General features: G+C 50.4%; 1 protein-coding gene across 1 annotated transcript; it reads left to right on the plus strand.

Annotated features, from left to right (window-relative positions):
- The first annotated feature begins 170 nt into the window (after positions 1 to 170).
- On the plus strand, positions 171 to 15,753 carry PIN1 (peptidylprolyl cis/trans isomerase, NIMA-interacting 1). The gene is made up of 4 exons (XM_051641576.1): positions 171 to 258; positions 5,696 to 5,896; positions 14,197 to 14,307; positions 15,250 to 15,753. Exons 1-4 carry the CDS (start codon positions 201 to 203, stop codon positions 15,357 to 15,359), a joined length of 480 nt encoding a protein of 159 aa, XP_051497536.1. The 5' UTR covers positions 171 to 200; the 3' UTR covers positions 15,360 to 15,753.
- Positions 15,754 to 16,993: the final 1,240 nt, after the last annotated feature.

A 16,993-nucleotide genomic window follows, 5' to 3' on the forward strand; every position in this document is an offset into this window, starting at 1 on the left:
CCACCCGCGGCCACCGTCGCACTCCCTCCCTCCCGCCCTCAGCTTCAGAAGGGCAGGCTCTTCCACCAATCAGAACGCGAGTAGCTCGGGCGCTGCCTCCCGTTCAGCCAATGAGAGCAGAGAACGGGCGGGTTGGTCCCGCCCTTTCGCGTTGCGCCCAGAGGGCCGGGCCCGGGTAAGGGCAGCGGAGCGGAGGGAAAATGGCGGAGGAGGAGAAGCTGCCCGCGGGCTGGGAGAAGCGCATGAGCCGCAGCTCCGGTACGAGGAAGGGCTGAGGAATCCCCGGGGGGTTCCCTCTTCCATCCCGGGGGGGGGGGCAACACCTTCCCAAGGGGTTGGGCCTCTTTTTTTGGGGGGGGGTGGGGAGTGAATGGGGGTGCGGCCTGGTTGGGGGGCTGAGAGCGAGGCCTGGGTTGAGACCCTGCGGGGTTTGGGGGTTCTTAGGGGGTGGTTCGGGGGGGTTAAAGCGGCTCCAGGGCTGTGGTGTAATGTGGGGGGGGGGGGGGGGGCGGGGGGTTTGTTTCTAGGGGGGCTGCTCGGGTTGGGGGGGGGTGGTGGAAACGGGAGGAGCTGCGTGATGAAAAGCGGGGAGCTGGTTCTGGGGGGCAAGAAGTGGGTTTTGGAGGTGGGGGGGGGCTGGTTTTAGGGGCCAATCAGTGGGTTTTGGGGGTCAGGGAAGTGGTTCTGAAAGGCAAGAAATGGGTTTTGGAGGTGGGGGGGGCTGGTTTTAGGGGCCAATCAATGGGTTTTGGGGGTCAGGGAAGTCGTTCTGGGGGGCAAGAAATGGGTTTTGGAGGGGAGGGGGCAAGAAATGGGTTTTGGAAGTGGGGGGGGGGGCGGCAAGAAATGGGTTTTGGGGGTGGGGGGGGCTGGTTTTGGGACCAATCAGTGGGTTTTGGGGGTCAGGGAGCTGGTTCTGGGGGGCAAGAAATGGGTTTTGGATGTGGGGGGGCTGTTTTTGGGGGTCAGGGAGCTGGTTCTCTGGGCCAAGAAATGGGTTTTGGAGGTGGGGGGGCTGGTTTTGGGACCAATCAGTGGGTTTTGGGGGTCAGGGAATTGGTTCTGGGGGGCAAGAAATGGGTTTTGGAGGTGGAGGGGCTGGTTTTAGGGGCCAATCGGTGGGTTTTGGGGGTCAGGGAGCTGGTTCTGGGGGGCAAGAAATGGGTTTTGGGGGTGGGGGGCTGGTTTTGGGACCAGTAAATGGGTTTTGGGGGTCGGGGGGGCTGGTTGTGGGGCCCATAAGCTCGTTATAAAAAGGGGGGGGGATTTCTTGAGGGGGTTTGAGTGGGGGGAGATTTACGGGTCGGTGTTTTTCAAGCAGGATTATGGGTTTTGTGGGTCAGGCTGGTGCATTCAGTGAGATTTTGGGGGTGGTTTGGTTTTTTTTTGGGGGGGATGGGGGTTGGAGTTTTCTACCCTGAGCAGCTAAAAGCCTTTGTTGGGTTGAGGTGAGGATGAGGGGGAAAAAGGGACCTGGAGATTGGTTTGAGGTGAGGATGAGGAGGTTGAGAGAGAAAAAGGGACCTAGAGATTGGTTTGAGGTGAGGATGAGGGGGGAAAAAGGGACCTAGAGATTGGTTTGAGGTGAGGATGAGGAGATTGAGGGAGAAAAATGGACCTGGAGATTGGTTTGAGATGAGGATGAGGGAGAAAAAGGGACCTGGGAGATTGGTTTGAGGTGAGGATGAGGAGGTTGAGGGGGGAAAAAGGGACCTAGAGATTGGTTTGAGGTGAGGATGAGGAGGCTGAGGGGGAAAAATGGACCTGGAGATTGGTTTGAGGTGAGGAGGAGGGGGTTGAGGGAGGAAAAGGGACCTGGGAGAAGCTTTTTGGGATGGAAATTCCGGTGGTTGAAGCCTCCTGGAAGGAGGGAACTCCCTCCAGGTTGGATTTAGGAGGTTTAAAGACCCTTTGGTGGGGGTTGGAAATGGGAATCTTGATCCATGATCCGTGCTGGGAAGGCTGGAAGGGCTTTCAGCAGCAGAACCACTGGGTTTTGAGGCTGGATGTGGCAAAAAAGGGACTTGGTTTTCTGTTCCCTGGGGAAATCTGGGTTGTTCTGGGTGGGAAAAGGTTATTTGGGGGAGAAAACGGGGGGTTTTGTAAAGGAAGGTCTGTGCAGCACGAAGATGTGATGGGAATTGTGGTTCTGGGGGGTAAGAAATGGGGTTTGGGGGTGGGGGAGCTGGTTTTAGGGGCCAATCAGTGGGTTTTAGGGGTCAGGGAAGTGGTTCTGGGGGGCAAGAAATGGGTTTTGGGGGTTGGGGAGCTGGTTTTGGGGGTCAGGGAGCTGGTTCTGGGGGCCAAGAAATGGGTTTTGGAGGTGGGGGGGGGCTGGTTTTGGGACCAATCAGTGGGTTTTGGGGGGCAGGGAAGTGGTTCTGGGGGGCAAGAAATGGGTTTTGGGGGTTGGGGAGCTGGTTTTGGGGATCAGGGAGCTGGTTCTGGGCGCCAAGAAATGGGGTTTGGGGGTCGGGGAGCTGGTTTTGGGGCCAGTAAATGGGTTTTGGGGGGTGGGGAGCTGGTTTTGGGGGTCAGGGACCTGGTTCTGGGGCAAATAAATGGGGTTTGGGGGTCAGGGATCTGGTTCTGGGGACAAGAAATGGGGTTTGGGGTTTGGGGGACTGGTTTTTGGGGTTGAGGAGCTGGTTCTGGGAGCCAAGAAATGGGTTTTGGAGGTGGGGGGGCTGGTTTTGGGACCAATCAGTGGGTTTTGGGGGTCAGGGAGCTGGTTTTGGGGCCAAGAAATGGGTTTTCGGGGTCAGGGAGCTGGTTCTGAGGGGCAAGAAATGGGTTTTGGGGGTTGGGAAGCTGGTTCTGAGGGCCCAGAAATGGGTTTTGGGGGTCAGGGAGCTCGTTCTGGGGGGCAAGAAATGGGTTTTGGGGGTCAGGGGGCTGGTTTTGAGGCCAATAAATGGGTTTTGGGGGTCGGTGAGCTGGTTTTGGGGGTCAGGGAGCTGGTTCTGAGGGTTGAGGAGCTGATTCTTGTGGCCAGGGTGTTGGTTTTTGGGATCAGAAGCTGATTTTGGGAACAAGGAGCTGGTTCTTTGGGTTGAGTTGCTGGTTCTGGGGATTAAGGAGGTGATTCTTGGGGCCAAGAAGTGGATTTTTGGGGTCACGGGGCTGATTTTTGGGGCCAGGAAGCTGATTTTGGGGATCAGAAGCTGATTTTGGGGGTCTGGGACCTGTTCGTGGGGTGAAGGGGAGGATTTGGGGGCTCAGAATCTGAGTCTGGGGTTCAAAGAGCAGGTTCTTGGGGTCAAGGTGATTCTTGGTGCCAAGAAATGGATCCTTGGGGTTGCGGAGCCGATTTTTGTGGATCAGAAGCTGATTTGGGGGGTCAGGTTGCTGGTTCTGGGAATCAGGGAGTGGATTTTTGGGGCCAGGGAGCAGATTTTTGGGGCCAGGGAGCAGGTTCTGAGGCTGGAGGAGCTGATTCTTGGTGCCAAGAAATGGATCCTTGGGGTCGCAGAGCCGATTTTTGGGGATCAGAAGCTGATTTTGGGGATCAGAAGCTGATTTGGGGGGTCAGGTTGCTGGTTCTGGGAATCAGGGAGTGGATTTTTGGGGTGAAGGGGAGGATTTTGGAGGTCAGAATCTGAGTGGGGTTCAAGGAGCAGGTTCTTGGGGTCAAGGAGCTGATTCTTGGTGCCAAGAAGTGGATCCTTGGGGTCGCGGAGCCGATTTTTGGGGATGGGAAGTAGATTTGGGGGGGATCAGAAGCTGATTTTGGGGCTCAGAAGCTGATTCTGGGATGAAGGGGAGGATTTTGGGGGTCAGAATCTGAGTCTGGGGTTCAAGGAGCAGGTTCTTGGGGTCAAGGAGCTGATTCTTGGTGCCAAGAAGTGGATCCTTGGGGTTGCGGAGCCAATTTTTGGGGATCAGAAGCTGATTTTGGGGATCAGAAGCTGATTTGGGGCGTCAGGTTGCTGGTTCTGGGAATCAGGGAGTGGATTTTTGGGGTGAAGGGGAGGATTTTGGAGGTCAGAATCTGAGTGGGGTTCAAGGAGCAGGTTCTTGGGGTCAAGGAGCTGATTCTTGGTGCCAAGAAGTGGATCCTTGGGGTCGTGGAGCCGATTTTTGGGGATGGGAAGTAGATTTGGGGGGGATCAGAAGCTGGTTTTGGGGCTCAGAAGCTGATTCTGGGATGAAGGGGAGGATTTTGGGGGTCAGAATCTGAGTCTGGGGTTCAAGGAGCAGGTTCTTGGGGTCAAGGAGCTGATTCTTGGTGCCAAGAAGTGGATCCTTGGGGTTGCAGAGCCGATTTTTGGGGATCAGAAGCTGATTTTGGGGATCAGAAGCTGATTTGGGGGGTCAGGTTGCTGGTTCTGGGAATCAGGGAGTGGATTTTTGGGGTGAAGGGGAGGATTTTGGAGGTCAGAATCTGAGTGGGGTTCAAGGAGCAGGTTCTTGGTGCCAAGAAGTGGATCCTTGGGGTCGCGGAGCCAATTTTTGGGGATCGGAGGCTGATTTTGGGGATCAGAAGCTGATTCTGGGATGAAGGGGAGGATTTTGGGGGTCAGAATCTGAGTGGGGTTCAAGGAGCCGGTTCTTGGGGTCAAGGAGCTGATTCTTGGTGCCAAGAAGTGGATCCTTGGGGTCGCGGAGCCGATTTTTGGGGATGGGAAGTAGATTTGGGGGGGATCAGAAGCTGGTTTTGGGGCTCAGAAGCTGATTCTGGGATGAAGGGGAGGATTTTGGGGGTCAGAATCTGAGTCTGGGGTTCAAGGAACAGGTTCTTGGGGTCAAGGAGCTGATTCTTGGTGCCAAGAAATGGATCCTTGGGGTTGCGGAGCCAATTTTTGGGGATCAGAAGCTGATTTGGGGGGTCAGGTTGCTGGTTCTGGGAATCAGGGAGTGGATTTTTGGGGTGAAGGGGAGGATTTTGGAGGTCAGAATCTGAGTGGGGTTCAAGGAGCAGGTTCTTGGGGTCAAGGAGCTGATTCTTGGTGCCAAGAAGTGGATCCTTGGGGTTGCGGAGCCAATTTTTGGGGATCAGAAGCTGATTTTGGGGATCAGAAGCTGACTTGGGGCGTCAGGTTGCTGGTTCTGGGAATCAGGGAGTGGATTTTTGGGGTGAAGGGGAGGATTTTGGAGGTCAGAATCTGAGTGGGGTTCAAGGAGCAGGTTCTTGGGGTCAAGGAGCTGATTCTTGGTGCCAAGAAGTGGATCCTTGGGGTCGCGGAGCCGATTTTTGGGGATGGGAAGTAGATTTGGGGGGGATCAGAAGCTGGTTTTGGGGCTCAGAAGCTGATTCTGGGATGAAGGGGAGGATTTTGGGGGTCAGAATCTGAGTCTGGGGTTCAAGGAACAGGTTCTTGGGGTCAAGGAGCTGATTCTTGGTGCCAAGAAGTGGATCCTTGGGGTCGTGGAGCCGATTTTTGGGGATGGGAAGTAGATTTGGGGGGGATCAGAAGCTGGTTTTGGGGCTCAGAAGCTGATTCTGGGATGAAGGGGAGGATTTTGGGGGTCAGAATCTGAGTCTGGGGTTCAAGGAACAGGTTCTTGGGGTCAAGGAGCTGATTCTTGGTGCCAAGAAGTGGATCCTTGGGGTCGCGGAGCCGATTTTTGGGGATCGGAAGTAGATTGGGGGGGATCAGAAGCTGATTTTGGGGCTCAGAAGCTAATTCTGGGCTTCTCTAAGAGCTGTTTGTTGACTCCAGCCCCTCTTTTTTTTGTTTCCCCCCTTCCCCAGGTCGTGTTTATTACTTCAACCACATCACCAATGCCAGCCAGTGGGAGCGACCCAGCGGCGGCGGCAGGAACGGGCAAGGGGAGCCCAGCAAGGTCCGGTGCTCCCACCTCCTGGTCAAACACAACCAGTCCAGGAGACCCTCATCCTGGAGGCAGGAGAAGATCACACGGACCAAAGATGAGGCCCTGGAGCTGATCAATGGCAAGTAAATTCAGGAGAGAGAGAAAAAGAGGCCAAAAAAAAAATTAATAACATACGTTAATTGCGAAACGTCGTTTTAAAGCTCGATTCGCAGCCTGGGGTGGGGGGGGAGAACTTGCTGAAAGGTCCTTAAAAAGTGGTTTGGAGGGTGAAAAGTTGATCCAAAAAATATTAAAAGAGTGGTTTGGTGTGTCAGGAGCTTGCTAAGATCAGTTTTTTTAAGGAAAATGGCTTGAAAATGGACATTTTTGCTGTACGATCCAGGCAGGCCCCTCTGTTTTTTTTTTAATATCTTCAGAGGTTTGTTTGTATTTTCCTTGTAAAATGTGTTTTCCTATAAACCAAAATAAAAGGATTTAAAGCGAAACCAAATGTTCTTTAAACATTTCTTTGGTATCCCTCCCACTCCTTTTGCCCTGGTAGCAGCAGAAATTGGGAATCAGCTTGAAAAATCAAGTCGGGGTTGGTGGGATCAGCTCCAGCTTTTCCCAAAAAACAAGAAGATTTGGGGTCTGGTGGAGGATTGAGGGTCCCACCTGCCTTCCTCAACCCTCCATCTTCATCTTCACAAGCTCCTTCTTTTATTTTTTCCTGGCAGTTTTGGCAGGAAAATGAATTCTGTGGTGGTTTTTTTTTTCTTCAGGGTTCGTTGTTTTTCCTCAGGGTTTTTAATCTGGTTTTTCTTCAGGGTTTTTAATCTGGTTTTCCTCAGGGTTTTAGTAATTTTTCCTCAGGGTTTTAGTAATTTTTCCTCAGGGTTTTAGTAATTTTTCCTCAGGGTTTTAATCTGGATTTTCCTCAGGATTTTTAATCTGGTTTTTCCTCAGGGTTTTAAATCTGTTTTTCCTCAGGGTTTTAATTTGGTTTTTCCTCAGGGTTTTTAATCTGTTTTTCCTCAGGATTTTTAATCTGTTTTTCCTCAGGGTTTTTAATCTGTTTTTCCTCAGGGTTTTAGTAATTTTTCCTCAGGTTTTTAATCTGTTTTTCTTCAGGGTTTTTAATCTGTTTTTCCTCAGGGTTTTAATCTGGTTTTTCCTCAGGGTTTTAAATCTGATTTTCCTCAGGATTTTTAATCTGGTTTTTCCTCAGGGTTTTTAATCTGTTTTTCCTCAGGGTTTTAGTAATTTTTCCTCAGGTTTTTTAATCTGTTTTTCCTCAGGGTTTTTAATGTTTTTTTCTCAGGTTTTTTCAGTTGTTTTTCCTCAGAGTTTTAATCTGTTTTTTCCTCAGGATTTTTAATCTGTTTTTTCTTCAGGATTTTTAATCTGGTTTTTCCTCAGGGTTTTTAATCTGTTTTTTCCTCAGGGTTTTAGTAATTTTTCCTCAGAGTTTTTAATATTTTTTTCTCAGGATTTTTAATCTGTTTTTTCCTCAGGTTTTTTCAATTGTTTTTCCTCAGGATTTTTAATCTGGTTTTTCCTCAGGGTTTTAATTTGGTTTTTCCTCAGGGTTTTAATTTGGTTTTTCCTCAGGGTTTTAATCTGTTTTTTCCTCAGGATTTTTAATCTGTTTTTTCCTCAGGGTTTTAATCTGGTTTTTCCTCAGGGTTTTGAATCTGTTTTTCTACAAGATTGTTTTTCCTCAGGGTTTTTAATGGTTTTTCCTCAGGTTTTTTTCAATTGTTTTTCCTCAGGATTTTTAATCTGGTTTTTCCTTATGGTTTTTAATCTGTTTTTCTTCAGGGCTTCAGTCATTTTTCCTCAGGGTTTTAATCTGATTTTTCCTCAGGGTTTTAGTAATTTTTCCTCAGGGTTTTAATCTGGTTTTTCCTCAGTTTTTTTCAATTGTTTTCCTCAGGATTTTTAATCTGGTTTTCCTCAGGATTTTTAATCTGGTTTTCCTCAGGATTTTTAATCTGGTTTTCCTCAGGATTTTTAATCTGGTTTTCCTCAGGGTTTTTGTAATTTTTCCTCAGGGTTTTTAATCTGTTTTTCCTCAGTGTTTTAGTAATTTTTTCTCAGGGTTTTTAATCTGGTTTTCCTCAGGGTTTTTAATCTGGTTTTCCTCAGGGTTTTTAATCTGGTTTTCCTCAGGGTTTTAATGGTTTTTCCTCAGGTTTTTTCAATTCTTTTTCCTCAGGGTTTTTAATCTGGTTTTCCTCAGGATTTTTAATCTGTTTTTTCCTCAGGGTTTTTGTAATTTTTCCTCAGGGTTTTAATCTGGTTTTTCCTCAGGGTTTTTGTAATTTTTCCTCAGGGTTTTTAATCTGTTTTTCCTCAGGTTATTTGAATTGTTTTTCTTCAGGGATTTGAATCTGTTTTTCTACAAGATTAATTGTTTTTCTTCAGGGTTTTTAATCTGGTTTTTCCTCAGGGTTTTAGTAATTTTTCCTCAGGATTTTTAATCTGGTTTTTCCTCAGGGTTTTTCAATTGTTTTTCTTCAGGGTTTTATCCTGTTTTTCTTCAGGGTTTTAATCATTTTTACTGAGGGTTTTTAATGGCTTTTCTTGAGGGCTTTTAATGTGTTTTTTTTTTTCCTTCAGGGTTTTGAGTCTGTTTTTCCTGAGGGTTTTAATCATTTTTCCTCAGGGTTTTGAATGTGTTTTTCTTCAGGGTTTTTAATGTTTGTTTGCTTATTAGTTTCTTTAGGGTTTTCATGTGTTTTTCCTCAGGGTTTTGAATGTGTTTTTCTTCAGGGTTTTTATTCATTTTTCCTCAGGGATTTCAATTTGGTTTTTCCTCAGGGTTTTTAATCATTTTCTTCAGGGTTTGAATCATTTTTACTCAGGGTTTTTCATGGTTTTTTTCATCAGAGTTCTTAATCATTTTCCCTTCAGGTTTTTTTTATGGGTTTTCTTGAGGATTTTTAATGTGTTTTCTTTTTTCTTCAAGGTTTTTAATTTGTTTTTCCTCAGGGTTTTTAATGTGGCTTTTTTTTTTCTGTCAGGGTTTTGATTGGGTTTTTTCTTCAAGGTTTTTAAGGGAAGATAAAGAGGATTTTTTTTACTATTCCCAACCATAATTTTAAGGACTAAAAACCCTGGGAGGGGAAAAAAAAGAAGGAATATTCTGTGCCAAGGTGTGAAGATAGTGAAATAATTCAAAGTCTTTCTTTTATATGCTTTTTAAGGAATAAAACTGTTGGAAACTCATCTCTAGGAATGCTGTTCCTCCAAAAAACCAGCCCAGAGCATCTCCATTAAATTCTCAATTAAATGAATTATTAATTTTTAGGCAAGTGAAGCCAGTTTTTAGGCAAGTGAAGCCAGTTTTTAGGCAAGTGAAGCCAGTTTTTAGGCAAGTGAAATCTGGTTTTAGGCAAGTGAAACCAGTTTTCAGGCAAATCAAATTCTCAAGGAAATCAAATTCTCAAGGAAATCAAATTGATTCCCAATTAAATGATGCTGGGATATTTGGAACTGACATTTTTAGGAGGGAAAATTGTCTTCACAGCTCTAAAAAAAGGTACTTTGGGAGCTTGTGATTTTGAAGTTGTGTTTAGAAACCTGAATAACTTGATTTAGTTTCCACAATTGTTATGATTTTGGGTTTTCTTTGGGTGTTTTTATTTGAGGTGTTTGATAAAGAAGGGAAAGAAAAAGCTTCACATTTCCCTGGGAAGGATGAGATGAAGCCCAAAAGCTTCAGAGCTTCTTTCATAACCTCCCTGAAAAGGGAAAAATTCTGATTAAAACCCACTGAATATAAAATCCCTCCTTGTGGTCTTGGTCAAATTCCCCCCCAGATTAATCCCCAACCAATTTTCTGTCGGGGTTTGGCCCAATAATTGTTGTTCCTGGGAAGGTTGTTGGGGGAACATCAGTTTGATGAGTTATTATTTTATGGTGAGTTCTTGAAAATGAGTTGAAATGCAGTTTTTTAGAGCAGTTGAAGCTTGGTGGGAGACAGGATCTCCAGCTCCTGGTGTGGAGGAACATCTCAGTGGATGTGCAGGGCCTGGAGAACATCTCCAGAACATGGAATTGGCTGAATCAACCTCCTGTAGATCAGAGGGTCTGGGATTAATCCTTTAGACAATAAAAAATCCCAGAAGGAAGTTTGATCAGGGGGCAATTTGCTCCCAGAGAAGAGGGAACAACCCTAAAATCCATGGTTTTGGGCAGGGGAACTTGGTTGATGTCATATGTTCCATTTCAGGGCTTTTTTTCCTTCTTTTTGGTAGGAGAGTGGAGGGTGCAGCACCCATGGGTGGTTCTTCAGCCTTTAAAAGTGGTGTGGTGGGGGTTGAGGTGGTGGAGGTTGGTTTGGGTGAAGAAGAGGTGGAGGTTGGTTTGGGTGAAGAAGAGGTGGAGCTTGGTTTGGGTGAAGAAGAGGTGGAGCTTGGGATGAAGATGTGGAGGTTGGTTGGGATGAGGAAATGGAGCTTGTTTGGGGTGAAGAGATGGAGGTTGGTTGGGATGAAGAAGAGGTGGAGCTTGGTTGGGATGAAGAAGAGGTGGAGCTTGGTTTGGGTGAAGAAGAGGTGGAGCTTGGTTGGGATGAAGAAGAGGTGGAGCTTGGTTGGGATGAAGAAGAGGTGGAGCTTGGTTGGGATGAAGAAGAGGTGGAGCTTGGTTGGGGTGACAAGGAGGTGGAGCTTGGTTGAGATGAGGTGGTGGAGCTTGGGCTGAGGTGGAGTTGGAGAACTTGGCTCCCCAGGTGCTTTTCCAGTAGGTGAGAACATCTCAGGGAACACGGAGCTAGAAAACCACGTCCATTTTGAGCCTGTTCCTGGGATGAAAGGAACCAAAACTTCTCTGTCCCCTCTGGGCACCATTTTGGTTTCCCAAGAATTGATTGTGAAGGTTTTTCAGCCTCAATTTTACTCTCTTACTCTTCCCCAGGCCCCGATTTTATTCCACGTCCCCCTTCAAGTCACTTTTAGGTGATTTTTTGCCCCAAAATGTGATTTTTCCCTCCCTAATTTAAACATCTTTCAGTTCCCACCTGAGTAGGAACCCACTTTCCAACCCAACCATCAGTTCCCACCTGGTGTTTCTTGCAGGAACGTTGTTGAATGACTTCATTACATCCATTTCCTCCTTGTTCTTCACTTCTGGGTTGGGTTTGAGAAGGTCCAGCCTGGTTTTTTGATGTCTCCCTGGAAATGTAGGTCACCCCTCCTGCTGTTCCTGCTCTTCTCCCTCTTTACACTTCACTTTGAATTAATCTTCTCTACGCCTGGTTTGGTCGGGGTGTGCAAATAATTCCAGCTTAGCTCTTGGTTCTGTCTTCTCCTCTTGGCATTTCCTCCTCCTCCTGAGGTTTCCACCGTTTCAGGGTCGTGGTTCTTGCTCTTAAAGTCACACTCTTGGTTTTGGAGTCATTTCTCATGTCAGGTTTTCAGCCTCTTCTTCATCGAATCATGGGATCATGGGATGGGTTGGAGGGACCTCAAAGCTCATCTAGATCCAACCCCACCATGGGCAGGGCCACCTCCCAGCAGCCCAGGTTGCTCCAAGCCCCGTCCAACCTGCCCTTGGACACTTCCTTCACCCACAACTTCTCTAGGAAACCTCTTTCCAGGGTCTCCCCACCCTCAGAGTGAAGAACTTCATGGAATCACAGACTGGTTGGGTTTGGAGAGACCTTCAAGCTCATCTAGATCCAACCCCACCATGGGCAGGGCCACCTCCCAGCAGCCCAGGTGGCTCCAAGCCCCATCCAACCTGCCCTTGGACACTTCCAGGGATGGGGCAGCCACAGCTTCCCTGGCCCAGGCTCTCCCCACCCTCCCAGCCAAGAATTTCCTCCTCGTGTCCAACCTCCAGCTCCCTCTGCCAGTTTCAAGCCATCCCCCCTGGTCCCATCCCTCCTGCCCTTGGCCAAAGTCCCTCCCCAGCTTTCCTGGAGCCCCTTCAGCCACTGGAAGGTTCTCCAAGGTAGTTATGGGGTGGGAAGGGTTGGGGGGGTGGTTATCATGGAGTCACAGACTGGTTTAGGTTGGAAGGACCTCAATGACCATCTAGACCCACCCCTCTGCATGGGCAGGGCCACCTCCCAGCAGCCCAGGTTGCTCCAAGCCCCATCCAACCTGCCCTTGGACACTGCCAGGGATGGGGCAGCCACAGCTTCCCTGTTCCAGGGTCTCACCACCTCACAGATGACCCTGAGCACCCTTCTGTGGTACCTGCAGAACCACCAGCTGCTCAGGCCTGGTCAGGATGGGTTCATGAAGGGCAGGTCCTCTTTGACCAACCTCACCTCCTTCTGTGCCAGGGTGACCTGCTGATGGGACGAAGGAAGGGCTGTGGGGAGGATCATAGAGTCATCAAGGTTGGAGAAGACCTTCAAGATCATCAAGTCCAACCTGATGATCCTCCCTACAACCCCCAACCACTGAACCCTCTCCCTCAGCACCACGTCCACCCATGTTGGAACATCTCCAGGGATGGTGCCTCCACCCCTTCCCTGGGCAGCCTGTTCCACCAAGGCCTCCCCACTCCTGGGAAGAAACTGTTCCTGATGTCCAAGCTGAATCAACTCTGGTGCAACTTGACTCCAGGTTGAGGTTCAACAGGTCTCTCTCTGCTGGGCAGCTTTCCAGCCACTCTTCTCCAAGCCTGGAGTGTCACCTGGGGTTGTTGTGACCAAGATGCAGGACCTGACACTTGGCTTTATTGAACCTCCTACCATTGGCCTTGACCCATGGATCCAGCCTGTCCAGATCCTTCTGAAGAACCTCAACCCATGGATCCAGCCTGTCCAGATCCTTCTGCAGAGCCTCAACCCATGGATCCAGCCTGTCCAGATCCTTCTGAAGAACCTCAACCCATGGATCCAGCCTGTCCAGATCTTCCTGCAGAGCCTCAACCCATGGATCCAGCCTGTCCAGATCCTTCTGAAGAACCTCAACCCATGGATCCAGCCTGTCCAGATCCTTCTGCAGAGCCTCAACCCATGGATCCAGACTGTCCAGGTCCCTCAGGAGCCTCAACCCATGGATCCAACCTGTCCAGATACCAGTAGGCCTGAGCACCTGGTGGTTCTGCAGGTACCACAGAAGGGTGCTCAGGGTCATCTGTGAGGTGGTGAGACCCTGAAACAGGGAAGCTGTGGCTGCCCCATCCCTGGCAGTGTCCAAGGGCAGGTTGGATGGGGTTGGTTGATCCACCAGGAGGTCGTAAGAAGGTTCAAGGAGACCTGGCCAGGCTGGAGAGCTGGGCAAGGAGGAACCTCATGAGGTCCAACAAGTGTAGAGTCCTGCACCTGGGGAGGAGCAGGATGGACCAGGGCAGGTTAGGAGGTGACCTGCTGGAGAGCAGCTCCATGGAGAAGGTCCTGGTGGCCAAGAAATGATCCATGAGGGAACAACGGGCCCTGGTGGCCAAGAAGGCCCATGGGCTCCTGGGGGGAACCAAGGAGAGTGTGGGCAGGAGGGCAGGGAGGTTCTGCCCCTCTGGTGAGGGCCCATCTGGAGAAGTGGGTCCAGGTCTGGGCTCCCCAGTTCCAGAGGGACAGGGATTGAGTGGAGAGATTCCAAGGGAGGCTACGAGGATGAGGAAGGGACTGAACATCTGATGAGGAAAGGCTGGGAGACCTGGGGCTGTTTGGTCTGGAGAGGAGAAGACTGAGAGGGGACCTGATGAACGTCTGTCAATATCTGCAGGGTGGGTGTCAAGAAGGAGGGGACAATCTCTTGTCACTTGTGCCCTGTGGCAGCAGGAGGGGCCATGGATTCCAACTGGAGCCCAGGAAGTTCCACCTCAACATGAGGAAGAACTTCTGGACCAGGAGGGTGGCAGAGCCCTGGGCCAGGCTGCCCAGAGAGGCTGTGGAGTCTCCTGCTCTGGAGCCTTCCAAGACCCATCTGGCCACGTTCCTGGGTGTTCCTGGACTCAATGATCTCCAGAGCTCCTTTCCAACCCCCAACATCCTCTGATTCTCGCCCTTCCTCTCCAAGAACCTTCCAGGAAGGTTCAGAGCAGGGTTAGATGATCTGAAGACTTCAAGTATTTTTCACCTCACCTTTTCAAAAAGCTTTTTTTGGACAATTCATTCACTCCTGGGAAGGTTTTTTGGGGCCTGAATTCCCACCAAACCTGGAAACCCAAAGTTCCTCCTGAATTTTGAAGCCCCCTAAGAAGTTCTTGTGCTCCAGGGGCAGGAGAAGGTGGAATAATTTGATTTTTATTAGAATTGAAGCTTAAATTAAAGCAGCTGAAAATAACCTTGGAAAGAATATAGAAGGTTTTGGTGCATCTTTTGGGTTGTTCTTCAAGATTCTTTCATCATCCAGAAGGTTTGGAGATAGAGGTGGAATTTTTCTGTCCTTCTTGACCAGATTTGAGGTGGGTTTGGGGTGTTTTTTCCCCATTTTTTCCCTTCCTGATGGATTGATTCCTTTTTTTTATTTCCAGGTTACATCCAGAAGATCAAGTCAGGAGAAGAAGATTTTGAATCTCTGGCCTCTCAGTTCAGTGACTGCAGCTCAGCAAAAGCTGGAGGAGATCTGGGAGCCTTTGGGAGAGGTGAGTTCTAGGTCAAGGTTGGGAGATCTCTTGTTAATTTTTTTTAATTAGAATCATCAAATCATAATGAGGTGGGTCAGGAGCTCCTTGATTGGTGGAGCTCTGGGGGTTGTGGTCAATGGAGAAGGGTTGAGATGGAAGCCTGAGGTAAGTGGTGTCCCTCAGGGGTCAGAACTTGGTCTGGTCTTGGTCAACCTCCCTGCCCTCCTGCCCACACTCTCCTTGATGCCCCCTAGGAGCCCATGGGTCTTCTTGGCCACCAGGGCCTGTTCTCACCTCATGGTCACCCTGTTGTCCCCCAGACCCCTGTTCTCCAGCTGCTGCCCATGGCCCCTTGTCCTGGCCCTGGACACTGCTGAGAAGAGCCTGCTCCCACCCTCCTGACCCCCCTGGAGATCTGGAGCAGCCTTGAGGAGACCCCCCCTCAGGCTCCTCCTCTCCAGCTCAGCAGCCCCAGCTCCCTCAGCCTTTCCTCACGGGCCAGATGCTCCAGTCCCCTCAGCCCCTTGGTGGCCTTTGCTGTCCCCTCTCCAGCAGCTCCTTGTCCTTCTGGGGAGCCCAGACCTGGACCCACTTCTCCAGATGGGCCCTCACCAGAGGGGCAGGAGAACCTCCCTGCCCTCCTGCCCACACTCATGGGATGGGTTGAGTTGGTGGGACCTCAAAGCTCATCTAGATCCAACCCCACCACGGGCAGGGCCACCTCCCAGCAGCCCAGGTTGCTCCAAGCCCCATCCAACCTGCCCTTGGCCACTTCCATCATCCACAACATCTCCAGAAAACCACCTCCAGGTTCTCCCCACCCTCAGAGGAAACAGTTTCCTCCTCATCTCCAACCTCCATCTCCCCATTTCCACTTGGATGTGTCCAAACGTTGCTCGCTGAGGAAGATCTTCATTCCTGGGCTGAATGGACCTTTTCTCTGGTGTCTCCTCTCCACAGGTCAGATGCAGAAACCCTTTGAAGATGCCTCCTTTGCTCTGAGGACTGGTGAGATGAGTGGCCCAGTGTTCACAGACTCAGGGATCCACATCATCCTACGCACGGAGTGAAGTGCCTTTGGGTGCCACCTGGGAAGGAAAAAAGGCTGAGGGGGAAGAAAAGGAAAAGCAAAACTCAACCAAAACCACCCCCAAAAAAAACCCAACAAGACCCAACCAAACCTGCTCCAACCCTGCACTTCATGTCTGATGTTCAAAGAAGAGAACCAAGGAAAATGGAAGAAAAAGAAACCCCAACCCAACCAAACCCAACTCATTTCCTATCTCAGCATCTTCTGTGGCACCTGAGAGGATGGTTTTTCTGGCCACCTGCAGAGATGCTTGGTCAGCCCAGGGTGAGAAGGTCCCCCAAGATCAGACAAGGAGGATCCTTCAGCAGCAGAGAGAATGTTCCAAAGGCTGCTGGAGTGAGGAGTGACATGGCTCCAGGAATTGTCACTGCTGGAGGGTGACACCTCAAGTGCTTCCCAACCCCTGGAGAGTATTTATTGCAGCCAAGGTGACCGTGACCTCTGGTGCTACCATGGAAGGACCTCCCCAACCCCTCCCTGCTTGGCTCTTTCCACACGTCTGGAACCCAAAACCCAAGGGTGTTTTGGCTGCAGCCCAACCCTGCTGGTTTGTAGAACTGGTTGATCAAAGCCATGAGTGTGGCCAGAAGAAGGATCTTCTTGAGAAGATCTCACACCAGGAGCCAGCTCAACGTGGGGCACCTCGATGTCCGTCCATAGCTCCCCTGTCCCCACCAGGATCCTCTCCCCCTGTCCCCACCAGGATCCTCTCCCCCTGTCCCCACCAGGATCCTCTCCCCCTGTCCCCACCAGGATCCTCTCCCCCTGTCCCCACCAGGATCCTCTCCCCCTGTCCCCACCAGGATCCTCTCCCCCTGTCCCCACCAGGATCCTCTCCCCCTGTCCCCACCAGGATCCTCTCCCCCTGTCCCCACCAGGAACCTCTCCCCCTGTCCCCACCAGGATCCTCTCCCCCTGTCCCCACCAGGATCCTCTCCCCCTGTCCCCACCAGGATCCTCTCCCCCTGTCCCCACCAGGATCCTCTCCCCCTGTCCCCACCAGGAATCTCTCCCCCTGTCCCCACCAGGAATCTCTCCCCCTGTCCCCACCAGGATCCTCTCCCCCTGTCCCCACCAGGATCCTCTCCCCCTGTCCCCACCAGGATCCTCTCCCCCTGTCCCCACCAGGATCCTCTCCCCCTGTCCCCACCAGGATCCTCTCCCCCTGTCCCCACCAGGAATCTCTCCCCCTGTCCCCACCAGGATCCTCTTCCCCTGTCCCCACCAGGATCCTCTCCCCCTGTCCCCACCAGGAATCTCTCCCCCTGTCCCCACCAGGATCCTCCCCTTGTCCCCACCAAGATCTCCCTTCACTCCTTCTACTGCTCTAACTCCAACTTGAAGATGCCTTTTTGCTCCCCACCCCAAGCCAGAAGCCCCAGTAGTTGCCACCACAAGAAGATCAGGAGCCACCCATGTCACCACCTCTTGCATCCATCCCAGCCTGAACTCACTCCATGGATCCCACTGGGTGGACTGGATTGTGGATTCCCAGCTCCAACTGGAAGGCTCTTGGACCTCTTGGTTGCTTTTCCTCCAGCTCCTCTCCATCCACTCGTGGTTTCCACGCTGTAAGTCCCTCTTTTCACTCTTGTTTTGCTTCATCTTCAGCAA

The sequence above is a fragment of the Apus apus genome, chromosome 29 (genome assembly GCF_020740795.1).
Source record: "Apus apus isolate bApuApu2 chromosome 29, bApuApu2.pri.cur, whole genome shotgun sequence".
NCBI classification, from domain to species: Eukaryota; Metazoa; Chordata; class Aves; order Apodiformes; family Apodidae; genus Apus; species Apus apus.

Excerpts from the sequence above, each read along its gene's own strand:
- PIN1 (XM_051641576.1), top strand. The coding sequence starts at position 201 with ATGGCGGAGGAGGAGAAGCTGCCCGCGGGCTGGGAGAAGCGCATGAGC. Across the intron at positions 5,897-14,196 it reads GGCCCTGGAGCTGATCAATG|GTTACATCCAGAAGATCAAG; the intron begins GCAAGTAAATTC and ends TTTTATTTCCAG. Across the intron at positions 14,308-15,249 it reads TCTGGGAGCCTTTGGGAGAG|GTCAGATGCAGAAACCCTTT; the intron begins GTGAGTTCTAGG and ends TCCTCTCCACAG.